At 41.9% G+C, this 18020-nt stretch overlaps 1 protein-coding gene across 2 annotated transcripts in view; it reads right to left on the bottom strand.

Moving 5' to 3' along the window:
- The window catches only part of CRTC3 (CREB regulated transcription coactivator 3), a 133348-nt gene that overhangs the window by 61969 nt on the left and 53359 nt on the right, over positions 1-18020 (bottom strand). For both annotated transcript variants that reach the window (XM_063448968.1, XM_063448969.1), the window contains exon 3: positions 17649-17768. In XM_063448968.1, coding sequence (XP_063305038.1) covers positions 17649-17768 — 120 coding nt within the window. The remainder of the gene's footprint in view (positions 1-17648; positions 17769-18020) is intronic.

Genomic DNA, 18020 nt, shown 5'->3' with positions numbered 1-18020 from the left:
ATATATATATATATATATATATATATATATATATATATATATATATATATATATATATATATATATATATAATCTCATTCCACATGAAAGTCAAGAGGAGTCCTGATCTTCTTCAAAGTGAAGGTCAAGGACATTTCCCTCAGTGGCTCCCCATTCACAAAATTGGCTTGAAAAGAACCTTTTTCAAACTAATTTTGTGAATGGAGAGTCACTGATTGGCTGAGAGCATCAGCTGACCGCAACAATAAAACAAGCAGGTGTCTAATATATTTGGCCACGTGATGTAGTGTATATTGATTATGTGGAGGTATACGAGAAAGTTTTATTATTGGACTGCATTGCCACTTTTAATGCAGTCAACTTTAGTATAAATTAAGGCAGAAATGGTTCTCTCTTTGTGTGCTAAAGTGAATTTTTAACTCTTTCTGAATCAACATACTGTATGCTTCCCTTTTGCAATAAAATGGTAAATAATCAACCTTTTTTTCATGTATTATTGTAATTGGTTTATTCTGAAGTCAATGAGTTCTCCTGCTCTTCACAGAAACCACTGACTTTGGTGTCTTGAGGCATTGTGTGTTAGCATGTACTAGATCACTTATAATGAAGGGCAAACCCTGCCTTTTAGCCAAACACTGCTAAAGGGGAAATTCATTGAACACCTGCTACCTCTCCACCCTGGAAAAAGATCAAAAGCAAAAAAAATCTCATTCAGAAGGAGAAAGTGGGAGAGAGAACTGCCGATTAACGCTTAACTCTGAAGGGATATTTAACAAATTAGAATGGTAAAATTTAGGCTCATATAGCTGATTTGGAAAATTTTTTAGCCTTAATGCCGTCATTAGAATTTAACAAGTTACAAATCAGTGCTTACTTAAAGGAACACTATAGTGACAGGAATTCAAACATGTATGCCTGTATGGCCGTTTAGTTTTCACCCACTACGCAGCTGACCCTGTCTCAGTAGCATACATCAGTGGTTCCCAACCCAGTCCTCAAGTACCCCCTACCAGTCCAGGATTAGGGATTACCCTGTTGTGTCTAAATTTTTTTTTCTTAAAACACCTTAGACACAACTGGCTAATCCCTAAATCCTGGACTGTTGGGGGGTACTTGAGTACTGGGTTGGGAACCACTGGCAAAGATCATCGCTTTTAATGATCTCAGCCAATCCAATGCTTTATCAAAGGAAAGCAATGGGAGGCAAATGTGCATACACGGCAAAATACCATGCTGCTTCAATCAGCAACTCCTCATACAGATGCACTGTATTCATGCATCTCTATGGGGAACGTTCAGCGCCTCCATGCAGTGCAGGGAGACGCTATACACAGGTGCTGCACATAGTGTAGCACTAAAATAGGAAATAACTCTAGTGGCTGTCTGAGTGGCTGCCTCTAAAGCTAGTAGGCACCAATGTAAATACTGTTTGTATTAAAAACCTGAAGAGCCAGGCTATAGATACCAAAACTACTAAATTAAACTGTAGTTTTGGTGACTATAGTGTCCCTTTAATAATAAAAATAAAATAAAAATAAGTTTGCAAATAATAAAATAATAAAAAAATAATAGTTGCAAATTTAAGGTAATAGCGGCTTTGCTATTCATTCTGAAATCTGTCTTTTAATGCATTCCATATGGTGTTTAGTGAGCAAACCCTAGTTTGTTCACTAAACACCAAACCCTTTAACACAATACCAAAAAGTGATTAACGCAATGCTAACAAAGGGTCCCCCTCCAGTGGCGCTAAAGGGGTTAAAACCCCTTCAGCAGCTTACCTTATTCCAGTGCCGGGCTCCCTCGGCGCTGGTGTCCTCTCCTACCCCGCCGACGTCAGCTCCCCCGTCCGACGTCCTATGGACGCTCTGTGCGATGGAGACATAATATGCCTCCAGCGTTGCAGATGCGCCTCTAGTGGCTGTCCGGAAGACAGCAACTAGAGGCTGGCTTAACCTCAAATATAAATATAGCAGTTTCTCTGAAACTGCTTTGTTTGCATCTGAAGGGTTAAAACCTGAGGGAGCTGGCACCCAGACCACTTCATGGAGCTGGCACCCAGACCACTTCATGGAGCTGGCACCCAGACCACTTCATGGAGCTGGCACCCAGACCACTTCATGGAGCTGAAGTGGTCTGGGTTACTATAGTGTCCCTTTAACTGCTTTCATTACAAGTACTACAAGTTCCAGAAAACCCTGTTCTGAACAGAACAGAGACTGCATACAGAGCTTTGAAATCTGCTAGTTATTCCCTCAACAATTTAAACCATGCAGTGCTGTGTTTACACTGATCCAACCGTTCAGACTCTATATACCAGAAAGAAAGGAACCTACATGACCAAGCTACTTACAGCAGTGGGCAAAGCTCAAGGACAATGATGCAAAGTGGGGATTTGCACAAAAATAATAACGTTAAGCCCATAGACAGAGGCTTTTCTGAAATTCCATGTGATCGAGACCGAGGTCCCTTTGCCATATGTGAGTTTCACTGTACGTGACTGCTTTCCCAGTGCACCCATACATATTTTTACAATTATTTATGTAGCTCCACCATTTTCCGCACAGGACAGATAGGGATTTTAGAAAATGAAAATGGCTCATAGTTTTGCTTATAAAAATTTCAATAGAACTAGTGTATAAAGAAAAAGAACCTCAAAATATATAGAATTACCTTTATTGTTAAAATACCCAATGTGTCTAGTATTTCAGTAGTATTTAGAAGTTATAGAACAATTATTGCAAGCAATGACTAGCGTAAAAAGCAGTCATGGAATCCAAAATCACTACGACAAAGTAGGTTTCTAAAAACTAGGATCCTCCCAGGGGTATTTAGGTAAGAGCCTTTTGACAATTTTCTTTTAACCATTTTGCCACTAAATTCTGCTGAATCTGCATTTTAGTGTTGTGGATGTAATGTCCCTACCTACCTACTTGATGGCTGACCCCACTGCTGTGGAAGATTTAAAGGACCACTCACTATAGGCACCCAGACCACTTCAGCTCAATGAAGTGGTCTGGGTGCCAGGTCCATCTAGGGTTAACCCTGCAGCTGTAAACATAGCAGTTTCAGAGAAACTGCTACGTTTACATTAGGGTTAAATCCAGCCTCTAGTGACTGTCTCATTGACAGTCGCTAGAGGCGCTTCCTGATTTTCACAGTGAGAAGACGCTGCCGTCCATAAGAAAGCATTGAGAAATGCTTTCCTATGGACTGATTGAAGGCGCGCGTGGCTCTTGCCGTGCATGTGGTGGATGACGTCGGAAGAGGGAGGAGAGTCTCCAGTGCCGAGGAAGCCCGGCGCTGGAGAAAGGTAAGAGTTCAACCCCTTAAACCCTCTTGAGCCCGGCGGGAGGTGGACCCTGAGGGTGGGGGGGGGGGGGGGGGGGGGACCCAAAGACCCTACAGTGCCAGGAAAACAAGTTTTTTTTTCCTGACACTATAGTGGTCCTTTAAAGGTGAGTTTTGCTTACTTTATTCCCTCTGCATTCTGATCTCGCTGTCGACGCTCCGCCTCCTTGGCAGAGATCCTCAAGATTGGTGACCTCTGGAAAAATATTGGATTGGCAAAGGTAAAAACTGGTAGGCAAAATGTTGCGTTGTGCCAATAAAATGGTTTCTATGAGACCATTTTGATTGAATAGTCAAGTTTAATTTGGCTATGAAGGCTATTCCACGGAAGCACCTCTAGTGGCTGTCAGTAAGACAGGCACCAAGGGTGCATTTAACCCTTCCATGTAAACATTGCGGTTTTAACAAAATGGCAGGACCAGTGCACCCAGACCACATTATTGGTCCTTTAAATTGACACGGTCACCATTCTAACCTGCATAAAACTTTGACACTATATGTAATCATACCTAAACCTACCTAACACTAGCTAACCATAACTCAAACACTATCTAATCTCAACAATAAACCATTTTAGCAGATAAGAAAATTGATAACTTGGGAGCCAGTCACACAGATGATGGACCTTCGCTGACAATACTTACACAGCGAGACAGCCGGACAGACAGTCCGATCATTGCACGACTGCCTCACCAGCAGCCGTTTTGGCATGTATTGCAGCAGCCAGGCATCAGCTGTCAAATGCCTTTTCAGATTATTACTAGACAGCCTCATGAGTGAGGATTCTAGCAGTAGCAATTACATGCAGTAAAGGTGTCATGAATTATCCTTAAATGGACATGCATCACTTGACAGAAAAAACACTTTTAAACAAATATACAAACCAAAATAGACCAAGGAAAACTTTGAAAAGTATGTAGTAAAAGTGTATAAACTTACAATAATCTATGAGCTGGACTAATCGGGAGGCAAAACGCCACGCTGCACCAATTAGTAGGACAGCCACTAGAGGCAGTTTTCCTGCAGGACAGCATTGTTTTCTACTGCAGCTTTAAAATGGTGGGCAATGGGCAGCCCGAACACTTAAATGAGATGAAGTGCTCTGGGTGCCGATAGTATTATTTTAAGTGTATTCCTTTATTAAAGTACTCTAATTGTTCTTCTGTTGTATGTTTTTGATTCATCCAGAAAGGAAGGAGTTACTTGTAAAGAAACAACACACACATTGTAAAATGCACAGGAAGGAAGAGTTTACTAGTCTGAGTGCATTCCCACTAAGGACTCCAGCTGTGATGTAGGGATTAGGCTTGAGTTATACAAACAAGGAGTGTCTTTGGCAATCCATACTTTATATATAAAAAAAACAAAAACAAAAAACACTCCCACTCATTGCAATGTCAACACAGACTGAATATCATGTTTTCGTCACTAAGAAGGGCAAATGATCTGCGAAGATGACAATGCTATTGAAATACTTGTTATTCTTTTTAGTAAAACATGACTTCTCAGCACAGCTCCACCGAGATGACATGGGGAAAACGAAAGTAGAAGGAAATGTGTGCTACAAGGGCATTCACTATACACAAAAACTGCCAGCTGGGAGGGGATACACACACACAATTTACAAATGTTATGGGTATTCACAAGGACGATGCAAACATGTTTATTTGAAAATGCCAAAAGGCTAAGAGCAACATGTTTTACAAGTCTACATGAAAAAGGCATGACTGTCCCTAGAGCGATAGCGTCCTACAGCTCCCTCCCTTTAATAAGGCGATTGTACCAGCTTGATTTGCTGCATTCCTTGTATCACTGACAAACTTCAAAGCTCTGAGCTCAAGAACTTTGAAAATGGTTTAAACTCTACAAATAAATGAGGATTCTTACAACTGACGAACAAACAACTCTGCAGAACACACTGTTCTAAATTTCAGCAAAGAAGAGAAGTGCCAAGACCCAGTGACAGAATACAGTGGCAAACCTGAAATACGAGTGCCACTTAGTGTCACCTGTTTGAAATGGCGCTTCTATAAGAGAAGTGAAAGTGGCCAATTACGAAGATCATTTTAGTGTGAGAAAATGAAAATATGACTCATGGTTCCAATGAAAGTAAACATATTTTTCCTGAAACTTGCCAGTATGAATATTAAAAGAGCACTGCAAGTACCATAACCACCAAAGCTAATTTTAGTGGTTGTTGTGTAAATATTCTTAGAGCCCCAGTCACTGTCAAAAGTATTCAAGAGGTTTGACATAAACCTGATCTCCTCTGCGGCGTGGTTTTACTTCTGCATTAGCACTTTCAATTATAGGTTGATAGCTTTAACCCCAGCCTATAATTACCATCCAGGGTTGGACTGTATGGATAAGGCAGAAGTAAAATTAACACATTTGGCCTTTTTTTCTTCCTCTGGATCAAGATTTAAAACAGACTGCCTATATAATTTTAGGGTGTCCCCAATTATGAGAAGAAAGCCTATTCTATTCAACTAGCCAAGTGACCTTGATACCAAGACCAAGCCCGGAAAGTATAGCACAAGTGCATCATAAGAACAGAGGCGTGTGCCCTAAAGAGTGAAGGCAAGTAGGCATGGCAAGCTAACAATCCCGATATTCTGTACATTTAAAGTTTGAAAAAGTAACAACTTCTACACAAATCTGGCATTAACTGAACATGCAGACTGCAATCAGAGGCAGCCAGAACATTCTGGGATCAGGGAGCTCCCAGCATGTACAGTGCTGTTACTGATAGGAGTGTGATTGCAAAACAGATATCCCTCTGTCAGCAAGCCCAGAACATTACAGCAGATTATTCACCATCTCACCTCCCTGCCTTCAGCTGAGTTCTGCATGCAGAAACTCACAGAAAGCAGTGACGTGAAGTCATAACGTGGCGCTCCATTGGCTGGTGGCTAGAGTTTATGGATGCAGAAGACGAAAGGATGTGGTGACTGGGAAAGGCAAGTAAGTCATTAATAATATCGGTAAATTACAAGGCCAACACAGACTATTGCTAAAATGCTGAATATCAGGCTCTAACAATCAGCAGACCCCTTCGGTCAAAAGAGCGCTCGTCACCAGGGCCGGCGCCACCTGTAAGGCGACCTTGGCAGCTGCCTAGGGCGCACCTTAGCTGGGGGCGCCGGATCCCTGTGCCCAGAGTCCCCGCTGCGGTTCCTCATGCTGCGCCGCCTGAGCGCTTTAGCAAGCCCCAGACGGCGCAGCACTGCTGTATTGAGGACGGCCGGGTTTGAGTGACCGGCAGGAGGGAAGCGCAGAGCGCTCCCTCCTGCCGGTCTCTCAATGTAGCGTGGCCGGGCGGTGCGGAACGCGGGACAGGAACCTCTGTTTCCTGTACCCGGCAGCCGGCGGACTGACAGGAAGTGCTCACTGAATGAGCACTTCCCTTAAGTCCGCCGGCGGCCGGGTACAGGAAACATAAGTTCCTGTCCCGCGTTCCGCGCCGCCCGGCCACACTACATAGGCAGGAAGGAACAAAAGAGGAGGGTAAGGACCATTAGGGGAGGGTGGGTAAGGATCATTAGGAGAGTGGGGGGGGAGTAAGGACCATTAGTGGAGGGGAGGGGAGGGGGGGGGAGTAAGGACCATTAGGGGAGGGGAGGGGAGGGGGGGGAGTAAGGACCATTAGGGGAGGGGAGGGGGGGGAGTAAGGACCATTAGGGGAGGGGAGGGGGGGGAGTAAGGACCATTAGGGGAGGGGAGGGGGGGGAGTAAGGACCATTAGGGGAGGGGGGGGGGGAGTAAGGACCATTAGGGGAGGGGAGGGGGGGGAGTAAGGACCATTAGGGGAGGGGAGGGGGGGGAGTAAGAACCATTAGGGGAGGGGAGGGGGGGGGTAAGGACCATTAGGGGAGGGGGGGGAGTAAGGACCATTAGGAGAGGGGGGGGAGTAAGGACCATTAGGGGAGGGGGGGAGGAGTAAGGACCATTAGGGAGGGGCGGGAGTAAGGACCAGTAGGGGAGGGGGGGAGAGGGGGAGAGTAAGGACCCCTAAGGGGTTTGGGAGAGGGAGGACCACCAAAGGGGGGTAAGGAGGGAGGACCAATAAGGAGGGGGGAGAAGGGTAAGGACCACTAAGGAGAGGGGAGGAGGGTAAGGACCACTAAGGAGAGGGTAAGGGCCACTAAGGGGGGGGAGAGAGGGTAATGACCACTCGGGGGGGGGGAAAGATTACCACTAAGGGGGTGGGGGGAGGAGGGGAAGGTCTACTAAGGGGTTTGGGAGAGGGAGGACCACTAAGGGAAGGTATGGAGGACCACTAAGGGAGAGAGGGGGGAGTGAGAAGGCCACCAAGGGGGACTGCAGAGGGACAGGGGGCCAAGGGAGAGAACTAAGGGACAGAAGGGGAGAACACTGAGGGACAGGAGGGAAGGGGAAATCAATAATTGACAGGAGGGGAGAGCACTATGAAAATGTTTTTAAAAAAATAAAAAGCTGCTCCCCTCTCAGTCCCTATCCTACCCCAAAAACCCTCTCTTTTACACTACACACATACACAATGCATCCACACACACACACAGAAACATACAATGCATTCCTACTCACACACAGACACACCCGAAACACACAATGCATCCCTTACGTTCACACAAACACTCATTCTTGCACACAGAAACAAAATGCATCTCTTACACAATCAATGTACCCCTTACAGACACACACTGATTCAATTACATACACACACACACACTCACACACAGAAACATACAATGCATTCCTTACACGCAAACACACACTGCATCCCCTATATAGACACTACATCCCTTACACAAATTGGTATCCCTATACACTACATTCTATAAGAACAATCACACATTGCATCCTCTACAATAACACATAAAACATCCCCTACACACATACACTCCACTTCCTGTGAGAGAACTCATGGGTGGGCCATGTAGGTATTTATGGGTGGGCATTGTAGGCATACTCACGGTCAAGCCCTGGGGGCCCAGACCTTGAGCTGTGTAAAGGGCCCTATAAAATGGAGCTGCTTCCTGTTCGTTAATTGTTGTGAGCACTGTTAAAAACAGTCTCCAGAGAGCCTCTTCTACACCAGACCTGTGGAGCCAGACTGAGCCCACCATCATCAGCCTCTTGTCCTCATCTGGTGGTAAGTAGGCAATCCAATATATTATTAGTGGCACTAATCTCTAATTTACCTCACATTAAATAGATACTATAGTCACCAGAAGCACTACAGCATAATGTAGTGGTTCTGGTGTCTATAGCCTGTGCCTGTAGGCTTTTTAATGTAAACACACTGTCTTTTCAGATAAAAGACACTTTGTGAAGACTGGCGTTGGCCCATATGGCAGAGCATATGGGCAGGGCATTGTGATGTCACATGGTGGGCAGGACATATGGGGGGAGGGGGCGGCATATTTGTTTTTTGCCTAGGGCGGCAAAAATCCTTGCACCGGCCCTGCTCGTCACACTCACGTTGTTGAATCGCCACAGGGTTAAAGTTTCAACCGGCCATGGCTGATTTCTGATTTGACGGCCAGAGTGATCTCTAGGAGGCCTGTGGCTTTCCTTGTGAGGCTAGGTCACCAGGTGGGTATGGAGTGTGGACGCTCTTCAGAGCTGTGCCTGGTGAAGTTTAGGGGAAACTCAGGAAGGGTGAGAACAGCTCTTAAGTGTAAAAAAAAGTCTCTTCCTAGTTGCAGAACTATTTGGTTTTGTCACAATAAATAAATAAATATTCAATGATGGAATGTATGGTAATCTATTGTGCAAACAATTGCCTTAAATAGTTTTTTTTGTTCCAGATTATGGTTATTTATCATACCACTTCTGTGCAATTTTCTTTTTTCTGGAAATCAAAGCAGGCAGAGCAGCTCTTCTCTTGCATAAGTGACACTTCTTTGTAACTTCCTGATAAAGTGACACAACGGTCTGTGATCTGACTTTAGAATCGGTAATTTTCTGACAAAAAGGAAAGTAGTATTCTTCAGGATGTTAACAATATGCTGTTCTCTTCATTACCTTTATATTTACAGCAAAACCCACATAAGATATGCTGAATAAAAAATAAATGAGGTCAGCTTGATAAACTGTGTTGTATGAAGAAAGAACTTTACACTGCAATGCAGTTTGACCTTTCAGTGCAAATACTACTCCTCTTCCAGCACTACATACTATTCAAGGTGTGTTCAAACCTAAATCTGATTAAATTCCAATTTGTATCTGCAATAAACTTTTTTTTTTCCAGTAGGAAGAAGGATTCAATACCCATTCTTATTACTCATTTTACAGACTACAGTTCAGGAAGTGCCCAAGACAGTAAAAATCAAAGGAAGAGAGTCTTATTCATCCTGCTGAAAAGCAATACTTGCAATTTAAAATCTTTCCTTCTGGTATAGAATACATACAAAATTACCACTTATTTATGTTAAAAGCTTCCCTTTACAAGGAACGTTAAAAAGAGATGCTACAACATTATTTGATGCATTATTCAGAACAGTGGTCCTCAAAAGGGAACTGTCACTTTACTGGAAATTACACTAGTGAATAAAAAAAAAAAAAAAATCACCCATAACATGTCCTAATTTATTTGTGTGGACGCTCAGTTTTCTTTTGAAAAATATATTTAAAAAAAAAATTAAAGGAACACAAGCCTGTATACTTGACCCTATTGTGGTAAAATCACTATCTACCCCCCTTAATATAGGAAAATCTCACTGTTATTCCAGTCTGCTACTGGCTCTGCCCATGATTTGCCTTCTTGGCTGACATCATCAGAAGTGATGATCTCAGCCAAACACATGGGAAAGCACATGGGATTCTAGCTTTTGCAGTGAGTTCGCTTTAGACCAGAAAGTGGCCCAGCCTTTCAGAAGGCCCTTCTATTATTCAGTAGAGCTGAAACATATACTTATAAACTCTTTCTAAGCAAGGTTTTTGGCATGCACTGTTAAGCACTTGGCAGCAATTCCATTCATCACATAGAATAAATGGAAGACATGCCTAAGATGAGAGTAGCTTCTATCCACTCATTAAAAGCTTCATTCACATTTTTTTAAAGGAAGCTGTCAGAAGTGATTGCGTGACTGCTGCTCAGGCTCATTCATAGCAAAGGATTTAAACAGCATGCAGATGCCTTACACATATTTGGATGGAAGAGCAGTACAGCCATGTCCTCTGACAACAGGAGTGGAAGGCAGGCTTACAGCTGGAATAAGGTTTGAAAATCACTGCAGTTCTAAGTGATTTGTTGAACCTATGCTAGAATCATACTATAGTTCACAGAGGGGCCATTATTTGTTTTTCTGATTAAAGGAACACTCCAAGCACCACACCCCTCATTGTAAGAAGTCAAATCAGGTTAGAACAGTTTGACTTCTTACCTGGGGCCTGCTGAGCACCACTTTCCACCTCCACTATTAATACCACTGAGAGGAAGCATCTAAGCAGGAAAAAGGACAGGACAGAGAGGTGAGCACTGGGAAGAATTTTTAGTGACAAAATAAGTGGAGCTTGGTTAAAGGGACACTATAGGCACCATAGTCATGCCATCTCTTTGAATTGATTATAGTGTATGGAGTCCCTTGGCACGGTCCCTTCATTAAGAGTTAAATCATGTTCGAGCAGTTTAACACTTAATAAGGGTTGCTGGCCAACCCCAGTCCGGCCCCTTCTGTAGGTGTGGCTAATTACACACTTCCTTGTAGTCATATAACCATTCATGCCATTACTGGTAGTTCTGGTAGGCTAAAAGCAGTCAGCTGTCACTCTCAGCCAATCACAGCTGCCTACTGCTGCTCAGGCTAATTCTTCCTCATTTGCCAATGTAGCACAGAAGGGATGGGCTGCTGGGGACTCTCGTTTAGTATTAAAACATAAAAACAGTTTAATGCTGAATGAAATGATGGGTACAGGGTACTCCAGATTAGTTCCTACTTTTTGTTTTATGTTTTAAAGGGAAAAAAGGAACAGATTGAGAAAGAGGAAGAGAAGAGGAAACAATAAGAGAAAGGTAAGTTAACTTTTTACAGAACAGACAGATGCAAATGACGAGACAGACAAATACCGGAAGTGGGGGGCATCCCATTCTCACTTTCAACTCCACCTTAACTTACACCTCCACTCTTAATTCTCCCTTCATCTTAACCTACTTCCCTCTGCTACATGCTCCTGTACCACACCTCTTAACCTTAGGTCGAAACCCACCCTCCTGACGGGAGACACTTCACACATCTCTCTGAATCATGGCAGCCGTGTGGACCTGGGAGCGGTGGGATAGGAAGAGATAGACAAGCCCGGGACGACACTACGGTTACAAGACACTCTACATGTTAACAATCAAACTGTGAGGACATAGCTCACTAACTTCTGAATCCGGATACCCACTTCAATTGGCTGTCCCACCCCTGACTCAAAAACTACACAAAACATAGACCAATTAATTTGACAAAAATGCCATATTTGCCTCGAAACTTCCATTTGCAGACACCAAATGCCTGACTTGACCCTGGTGACTACATACACACACCAGATGAGACGCAGCGAACCAACAGTACCGCGCAGGGAAACCTACCCTAGCACCACTAGTGACACATTTCTGGCTACCGCACGGTGGTTTAAGACAACCAATACGCCTCACGACCTGTCACTATTACCAAGAGCTCGTTTCTGCATACAAATAATTCTAAGTGCAACAACAGTGACGCCTGGGCTGGAGAGACCCATGGGGAACTATACGCGCTCCCATACCCATTCTTACCAACTTTAGTCAATAGTGTCCTTAGAATGCAACAATGTCTGGAAACTAGGTTACCTGATCACAAAATAGGTAGGACAAGCAAAATGTATCAGCCTCCTTTACACAACTACTAATTTATGCTGTTGATTGTTATGCTAAAGTCCTGCAAGACCAAACGTTTTCGACTGCATTAGAGACCTACGAGTCTCTGGTTACTTTGATGGTCCTTAATTTCTGTTCTATTAATAACAAAATAAAAACTCTATATACAAAAAAAAACCAAAAGAAAAGAAAGAAAGACCGAAAGAAAACAAGAATTCAACGGTTCCACTAGGTATTGCGAAATCGCACTCCGAGATGCATGATCAAGGAACATACCAAAAGCATCTGTATTTTAATTAGTTTACAAATACAACATGGTATCATTTATCTAGTTTTACTAACTGACAACCAAGAAAATATAAAATATAACAGTGATTTCAAACTAGTCCTCAGGGGTCGGATGCAGTTCTTTTTGAATGCACCTGTTGATGGTCCGCAGATCTGTTTCTTCTTTCGTTTAGAAGAAGAAAAAAAAAAATGAGAATCACTAATCAAACTATCAGGAGAAAACCCTTGACTGCAGGTATGGAATTCTTAACAGATATTGTAGACTATGGTACCCCAGAGTTAACAATTGTCTGGTCTGTGACTTTAAGACTGAAATGGTCACTTTGCAGTAATTTATAGTACTGAAACCTTCAATATACAAAATAAAAAATATTTAAAATCAGTTCTATTCTCTTAAACCGTATACAAAAATGTGGTGCCTATTGGAAACTTTAGGTCAAATCAAACATTCACTACATAGAGAAAGCAAACCAATGCCTTCTACATATATGTATTTGCTGTTACAGGCAGCCAATAGAGCTTACTCACCCTACGTAATAAAGGGGCACTATTCCAAGAAGCTGATTTTCTCATATGTAACCACAGTATTTTTAGTAATACATTACAATTTTGTAGAGAATATGGCAGACAGAAGTAGGGTTAGCTTCCAAACTGTGTAACTGCTAAATATTAATTTCACAAAATTACAGTAGAAAGACTACTTCTGAGCAGTCGCGTACAAAGATTTCACTAAATACATTGTTTCACTTCTACATTACACAATAATGCACAGTACCACCAGCACACATTTACCCCTCACTTTGGAAGAATAGCAATTGGAAACCTAGAGCTATATCTAATGTTTTAATATTTAGTTTGTTTTTGTACACTACAGACATTAAATAGGCATTAATCTGTACACGACTACATTGATTAAACATCCTCTCTGTAGCAACATGGGGTAGGATGCAGGTGACAAAAGATCACTTCCTCTTCCAACCATATAAAAGGAAGAACGGATCTGCAGTGTAGAAAACATCCGGTGAGTTAAGCGAGTCAACGTTTCAAACCTGCTTGGGTCTTTCATCAATACCAGGCAGGATCAATACTTTGAGGATTTAACTGTATTAAATAAAAAGGGGGGGGGGGGGGGGCGACAACCTGAACTAAAGGTACCCAGACCATTTAATCTCATTGGTTCTAAATTGTTTTTAACACTACAGTTTTTGAGAAACTAAGACAGCCTCTGGTGGCTTTCTAGACGGGAGTTTACCAGACTTTGGGTCTCATAAATGACGCTGGACATCATAACCCTGCATGAGGACATCCAGTGTTCGTGAAATCCCACATAGGAAAGCATTGAGGCAATGCTTTCCAAGAGGGCCTAATGTGCTTTCTGCACATGCGCATTAGGTCTCCCCCTTCGGATGAAGTCTGAGGAGGTGGAGCGCCGACCCATCGCAGAGGGACATAGAGGCTAGAATTGGCTAAGTAAATAAAGTATTTTTGTTAACCTTTTATATGTAGGAGTTGGGGGAGGGTGTATTCCAAAGTAAGACCCAGAATGAACCTACAGAGTGCTGAACAGAATAAAAGTCTTTAGTTACAACACTTAATAAATTGTAGCAAACTGAAACCAAAATGCAAAAAAATGTTTCTTCACTCAAACTGAAAAATCACTCTTTGTTTGGTGAATGTCAAAAGAAAGCTACCTGTATGACTTCAAATTGACAGCTAAAATTTGTTAGAATGGCTTAGAGTTTTGTTTTTGTTTCTTCTTTCTTTTAATAGTTCATGCTACTCCCCATTACTTAACATGTATCTCTTGATTCTACTGTAAATACATGGGTCTAAAAAGTCTGTGACGTTGCTGCGATGTACATATTACTTTGTGCTATAGATTTATATAATCATTGTTTTAAAATACTTAGTTCTTACTTTTGTAACCATTGCCATGGCACTGCTTTACATTTACTTAGGGCTCTTGGCAAATTATGTAACCGGTCAGTAACTTGGTTATGTTTTTCTATATGTAGCTGAATGGCAATAGCCATGGCTTCTGACTTTTGCGTCTCTGCAAATGATGGAAAAGAGTCATCTGACCACCCAGCAGGAAGCCAAGTAAGGGGGAAAACCATTGCAATCCGCTAGAGTGGCATTATTACCACTCAAGCGGATTGCAGTGGTTCTGGAGTAACCCTTTAATTCCTACTTGAATGGAAACAAAATCCCACAACCCACTGAAATCTTCCTAACAGAGTGGAGACCATTACTGCAGCAAAAGGAAGACAAACTCTATACAGATAGTCCTCACTTTGCGACTTACCCGCTTTATGACTGCTAGAACTTACGACTAGCTCTCTAGCGTGGATTAGAGTGATTCCCCACATTAGAAAGCAGGTCTATGTTCGGGGAATTTACCCTGAACATAGATTTCAAGGATTCCCTGCGCTAGTGAGCCATTCTATTTGATATGAATTCCCCCAAACATAGACCTGCTCCCTAGCGCACCCTCACTTACCAACCAATTAGTTTTACGATCGAGTTGTAAGAGCGGACCCAGTCAGTAAGTGTGGACTTGTCTCTATTAAAGGACCACTATAGTGCCAGGAAAACATACTTGTTTTCTGGCACTATAGTGCCCTGAGGGTGCCCCCACCCTCAGGGTCCCACTCCCATGGCGCTGAAGGGAGAGGAAGAGCTCCCTCTGCGCTGGGACTCTCCTCCCTCTTCTTCAGTCATCGGCTGAATGCGCATGAGCCGCACGCGTTCAGCCAGTCTCATAGGAAAGCATTATCAATGCTTTCCTATGGACGCTGGCTTCTTCTCACTGTGAAAATCACAGTGAGAAGCGCGGAAGCGCCTCTAGCAGCTGTCAATGAGACAGCCACTAGAGGCTGGATTAACCCATAGGTAAACATAGCAGTTTCTCTGCAAAAAGGGTTAAACCTAGCTGGACCTGGCACCCAGACCACTTCATTAAGCCGAAGTGGTCTGTGTGCCTACAGTGGTCCTTTAATGAACAGAACCCCTCCTAGATTAAGTAGTGTAACAGATTAAGAATGGTTGAAGAAGAGTTTGACAACTTACGTGAGGACTGCTGGGTGCCCCTCACAGCCAGGTAAGTTGTCAAACCATTCCTAAACAGTTTAATTACAGACTCTGGGAGGGAGCCGGGTCACTCCTGGCAAAACAACCAATACAGTGATCTGTAGTGGTTACTGTGCTTTGAGTGTTCCTTTAAGAAAGAAAGAAACAGAAATGAAAAGTAAAAACATTTTACATTACGCACAATATTGCTTTTGTGTTATATAATGCTAGGTGATAGAAAAATAAGTTCTCCAATTCCAGTTTTAGAAAAAAATCTATATCATTCAGCTTTATCAAAAGCCATCATCTAACAGTGCTGATCCTTGTACGCGCCAATCTGTCTGACAAATTAATTTCACAGTCATACCTTTTATTTTATTGCAGCTTAGTATGAAGTCACTACAGTCTTTGGCTAAAGATGTCTGAATAAGCAATCTAGGCCTGTCATCTTTAACAAGCACAAATCAGGGCTATGACAATGCATGTTCAAACACTTATAAAGAATTGTAGCAAAATATGAATTACCAAGTAAAAGTGTTAAAAACACTGACTAATCCGGGTAAATAGTAAAGAAACTATGATATAGGAGAGGTTTACAATACTTACTACAGAATGTGATGAATCATAAAGGACATCTACATTGATCTGAACCCAGCCTTAGCCATGCAACATTGATTATGTGCATCAACTATGAGTGGTTAAAGGAACATATGTATTCCTAACGTTACAGCGTCCCACTACCTATTCAGCTGTTACCTTTCAAACCTTCAAAGGTGGCGGGGTAAGTTTCCCTAACCACTCTCTTCCTTTGCCACAGTCGTTCAAACCTCCCAGGCTAAGATCATAGAGATTGATGAGCTCAGCCAATCCAATGCTTCACATCCGGAGGCTAGTGTGCATGCACACCACACTACGCAAATCAAATACTGCAGTAGGAACAGTATTTGATAGAGAACAGTGTTGGAGTCTGTTCCCACATAGAAACTACTCTAGTGGCTGTCCGGAAAACTGCCGCTATAGTTGTATTTAAACCTGCAATTAAAACAATACAGTTTCTACAAAACTGCAATGCTTCACATAGCGGGGTGACAACTAAAGGGGACACTACATCATTAATTTGGCATGATCTAGAAGTCTTTAGTAGCCCTTTAAGGTGACTGAGTACAATATTGTAATAAATAAGCTTAATGTACCGTACAACCAAATTATTGCTTTGCAACAAATGTAAAATGATAGTGGTAATATTCCAAAATAAATATAAATATAAATATAAATATATATATATATATATATATATATATATATATATATATATACACACATACACACACACACAGTCAGACCTCTTTTACAGTTGACAGATATTACTAACTACCAACCTAATATGACTCACCTTTGCAGATGCAAGAGCATACACAAACCATACACTTACTGGTGACAAGCAATCAAATATCTAATCTTTGCAGAAACACCTGCACATCATGTTTTCTACAGACAAACACTGCATTATCAGTGTTATTCTCCTCTAATTTGGAGGCCCTCATAGTCAGAGTACCTGAGTATCCTGCCCTCCAGCACTCTCAGCCAGGTTGGATTGTATCTGTGGTGGTTATATTGCTTAGGCAACCCCCTTTATATCAATAGAACAGTTCACTTGCATAGATTATTAATTTTTGCCCTAGGCCCAGGCAGGTTATTGGTGGAAGAGAGATAATCATATATAAAACAGATTTTTCGCCAGATAAGGGATGACAAACCAGAGCTCATTAACAAATGATTGAAGACAGAATGACATTTCACTTTAAATATGCAACAGACATTAGTTTCCCATGAATGTATTTTAAAATGAGAATTCTAAAAGGTAATAAAGATATATCCTGGATGCATATAAAATACAATTAACATACATTATACAAAGGAAAACTAAACTGTCCTGAAAATGCTGATGTTAGCAAAAAAAATAACATGCCTTGCGCCACATGATACTGGCATAAACACTATAGCTGGCAATAACTTGTAATGTTCTTCTAGTAACATGTAATGCAATGGCCCTAGCTAAAGGCATATAACCAGCATTAGAACACCAGCATGTCCTGTATTCAACCTGAAAGGATATTTGACGTCCATGTTTCTCTATAGGTCTGTGATGAGGCGAGTGGAGTCGATTACGAGACGCTCTTTCCACCAGTCCATGGTGACGCATTCCTCTTATGTTGTCAGTATGATGAAAATTAGGCTGCAAAATAAAATAAAAATTCCACATTATCAATGGGCCTATAATAACAGTTATTCTAGGTTCAACAACACATTTGTTAAATTTGTAACATGTTTGTGGGTTGTTGTTTTTTTATTGTTTTGTCTTTATAAACATGTACACTTATTACTTCATTATTCCCTCCATGTTCTCCTTTATTGCTCCATTATTTTCCTACTTTTTTTTTGTAAATATTGTTTTACACAAGAATTTCTACATTATGAAAGGCTTTTA

The sequence above is a fragment of the Pelobates fuscus genome, chromosome 3 (genome assembly GCF_036172605.1).
Source record: "Pelobates fuscus isolate aPelFus1 chromosome 3, aPelFus1.pri, whole genome shotgun sequence".
Lineage (NCBI taxonomy): Eukaryota > Metazoa > Chordata > Amphibia > Anura > Pelobatidae > Pelobates > Pelobates fuscus.
This window is presented reverse-complemented; position numbering and strand designations above follow the sequence as displayed.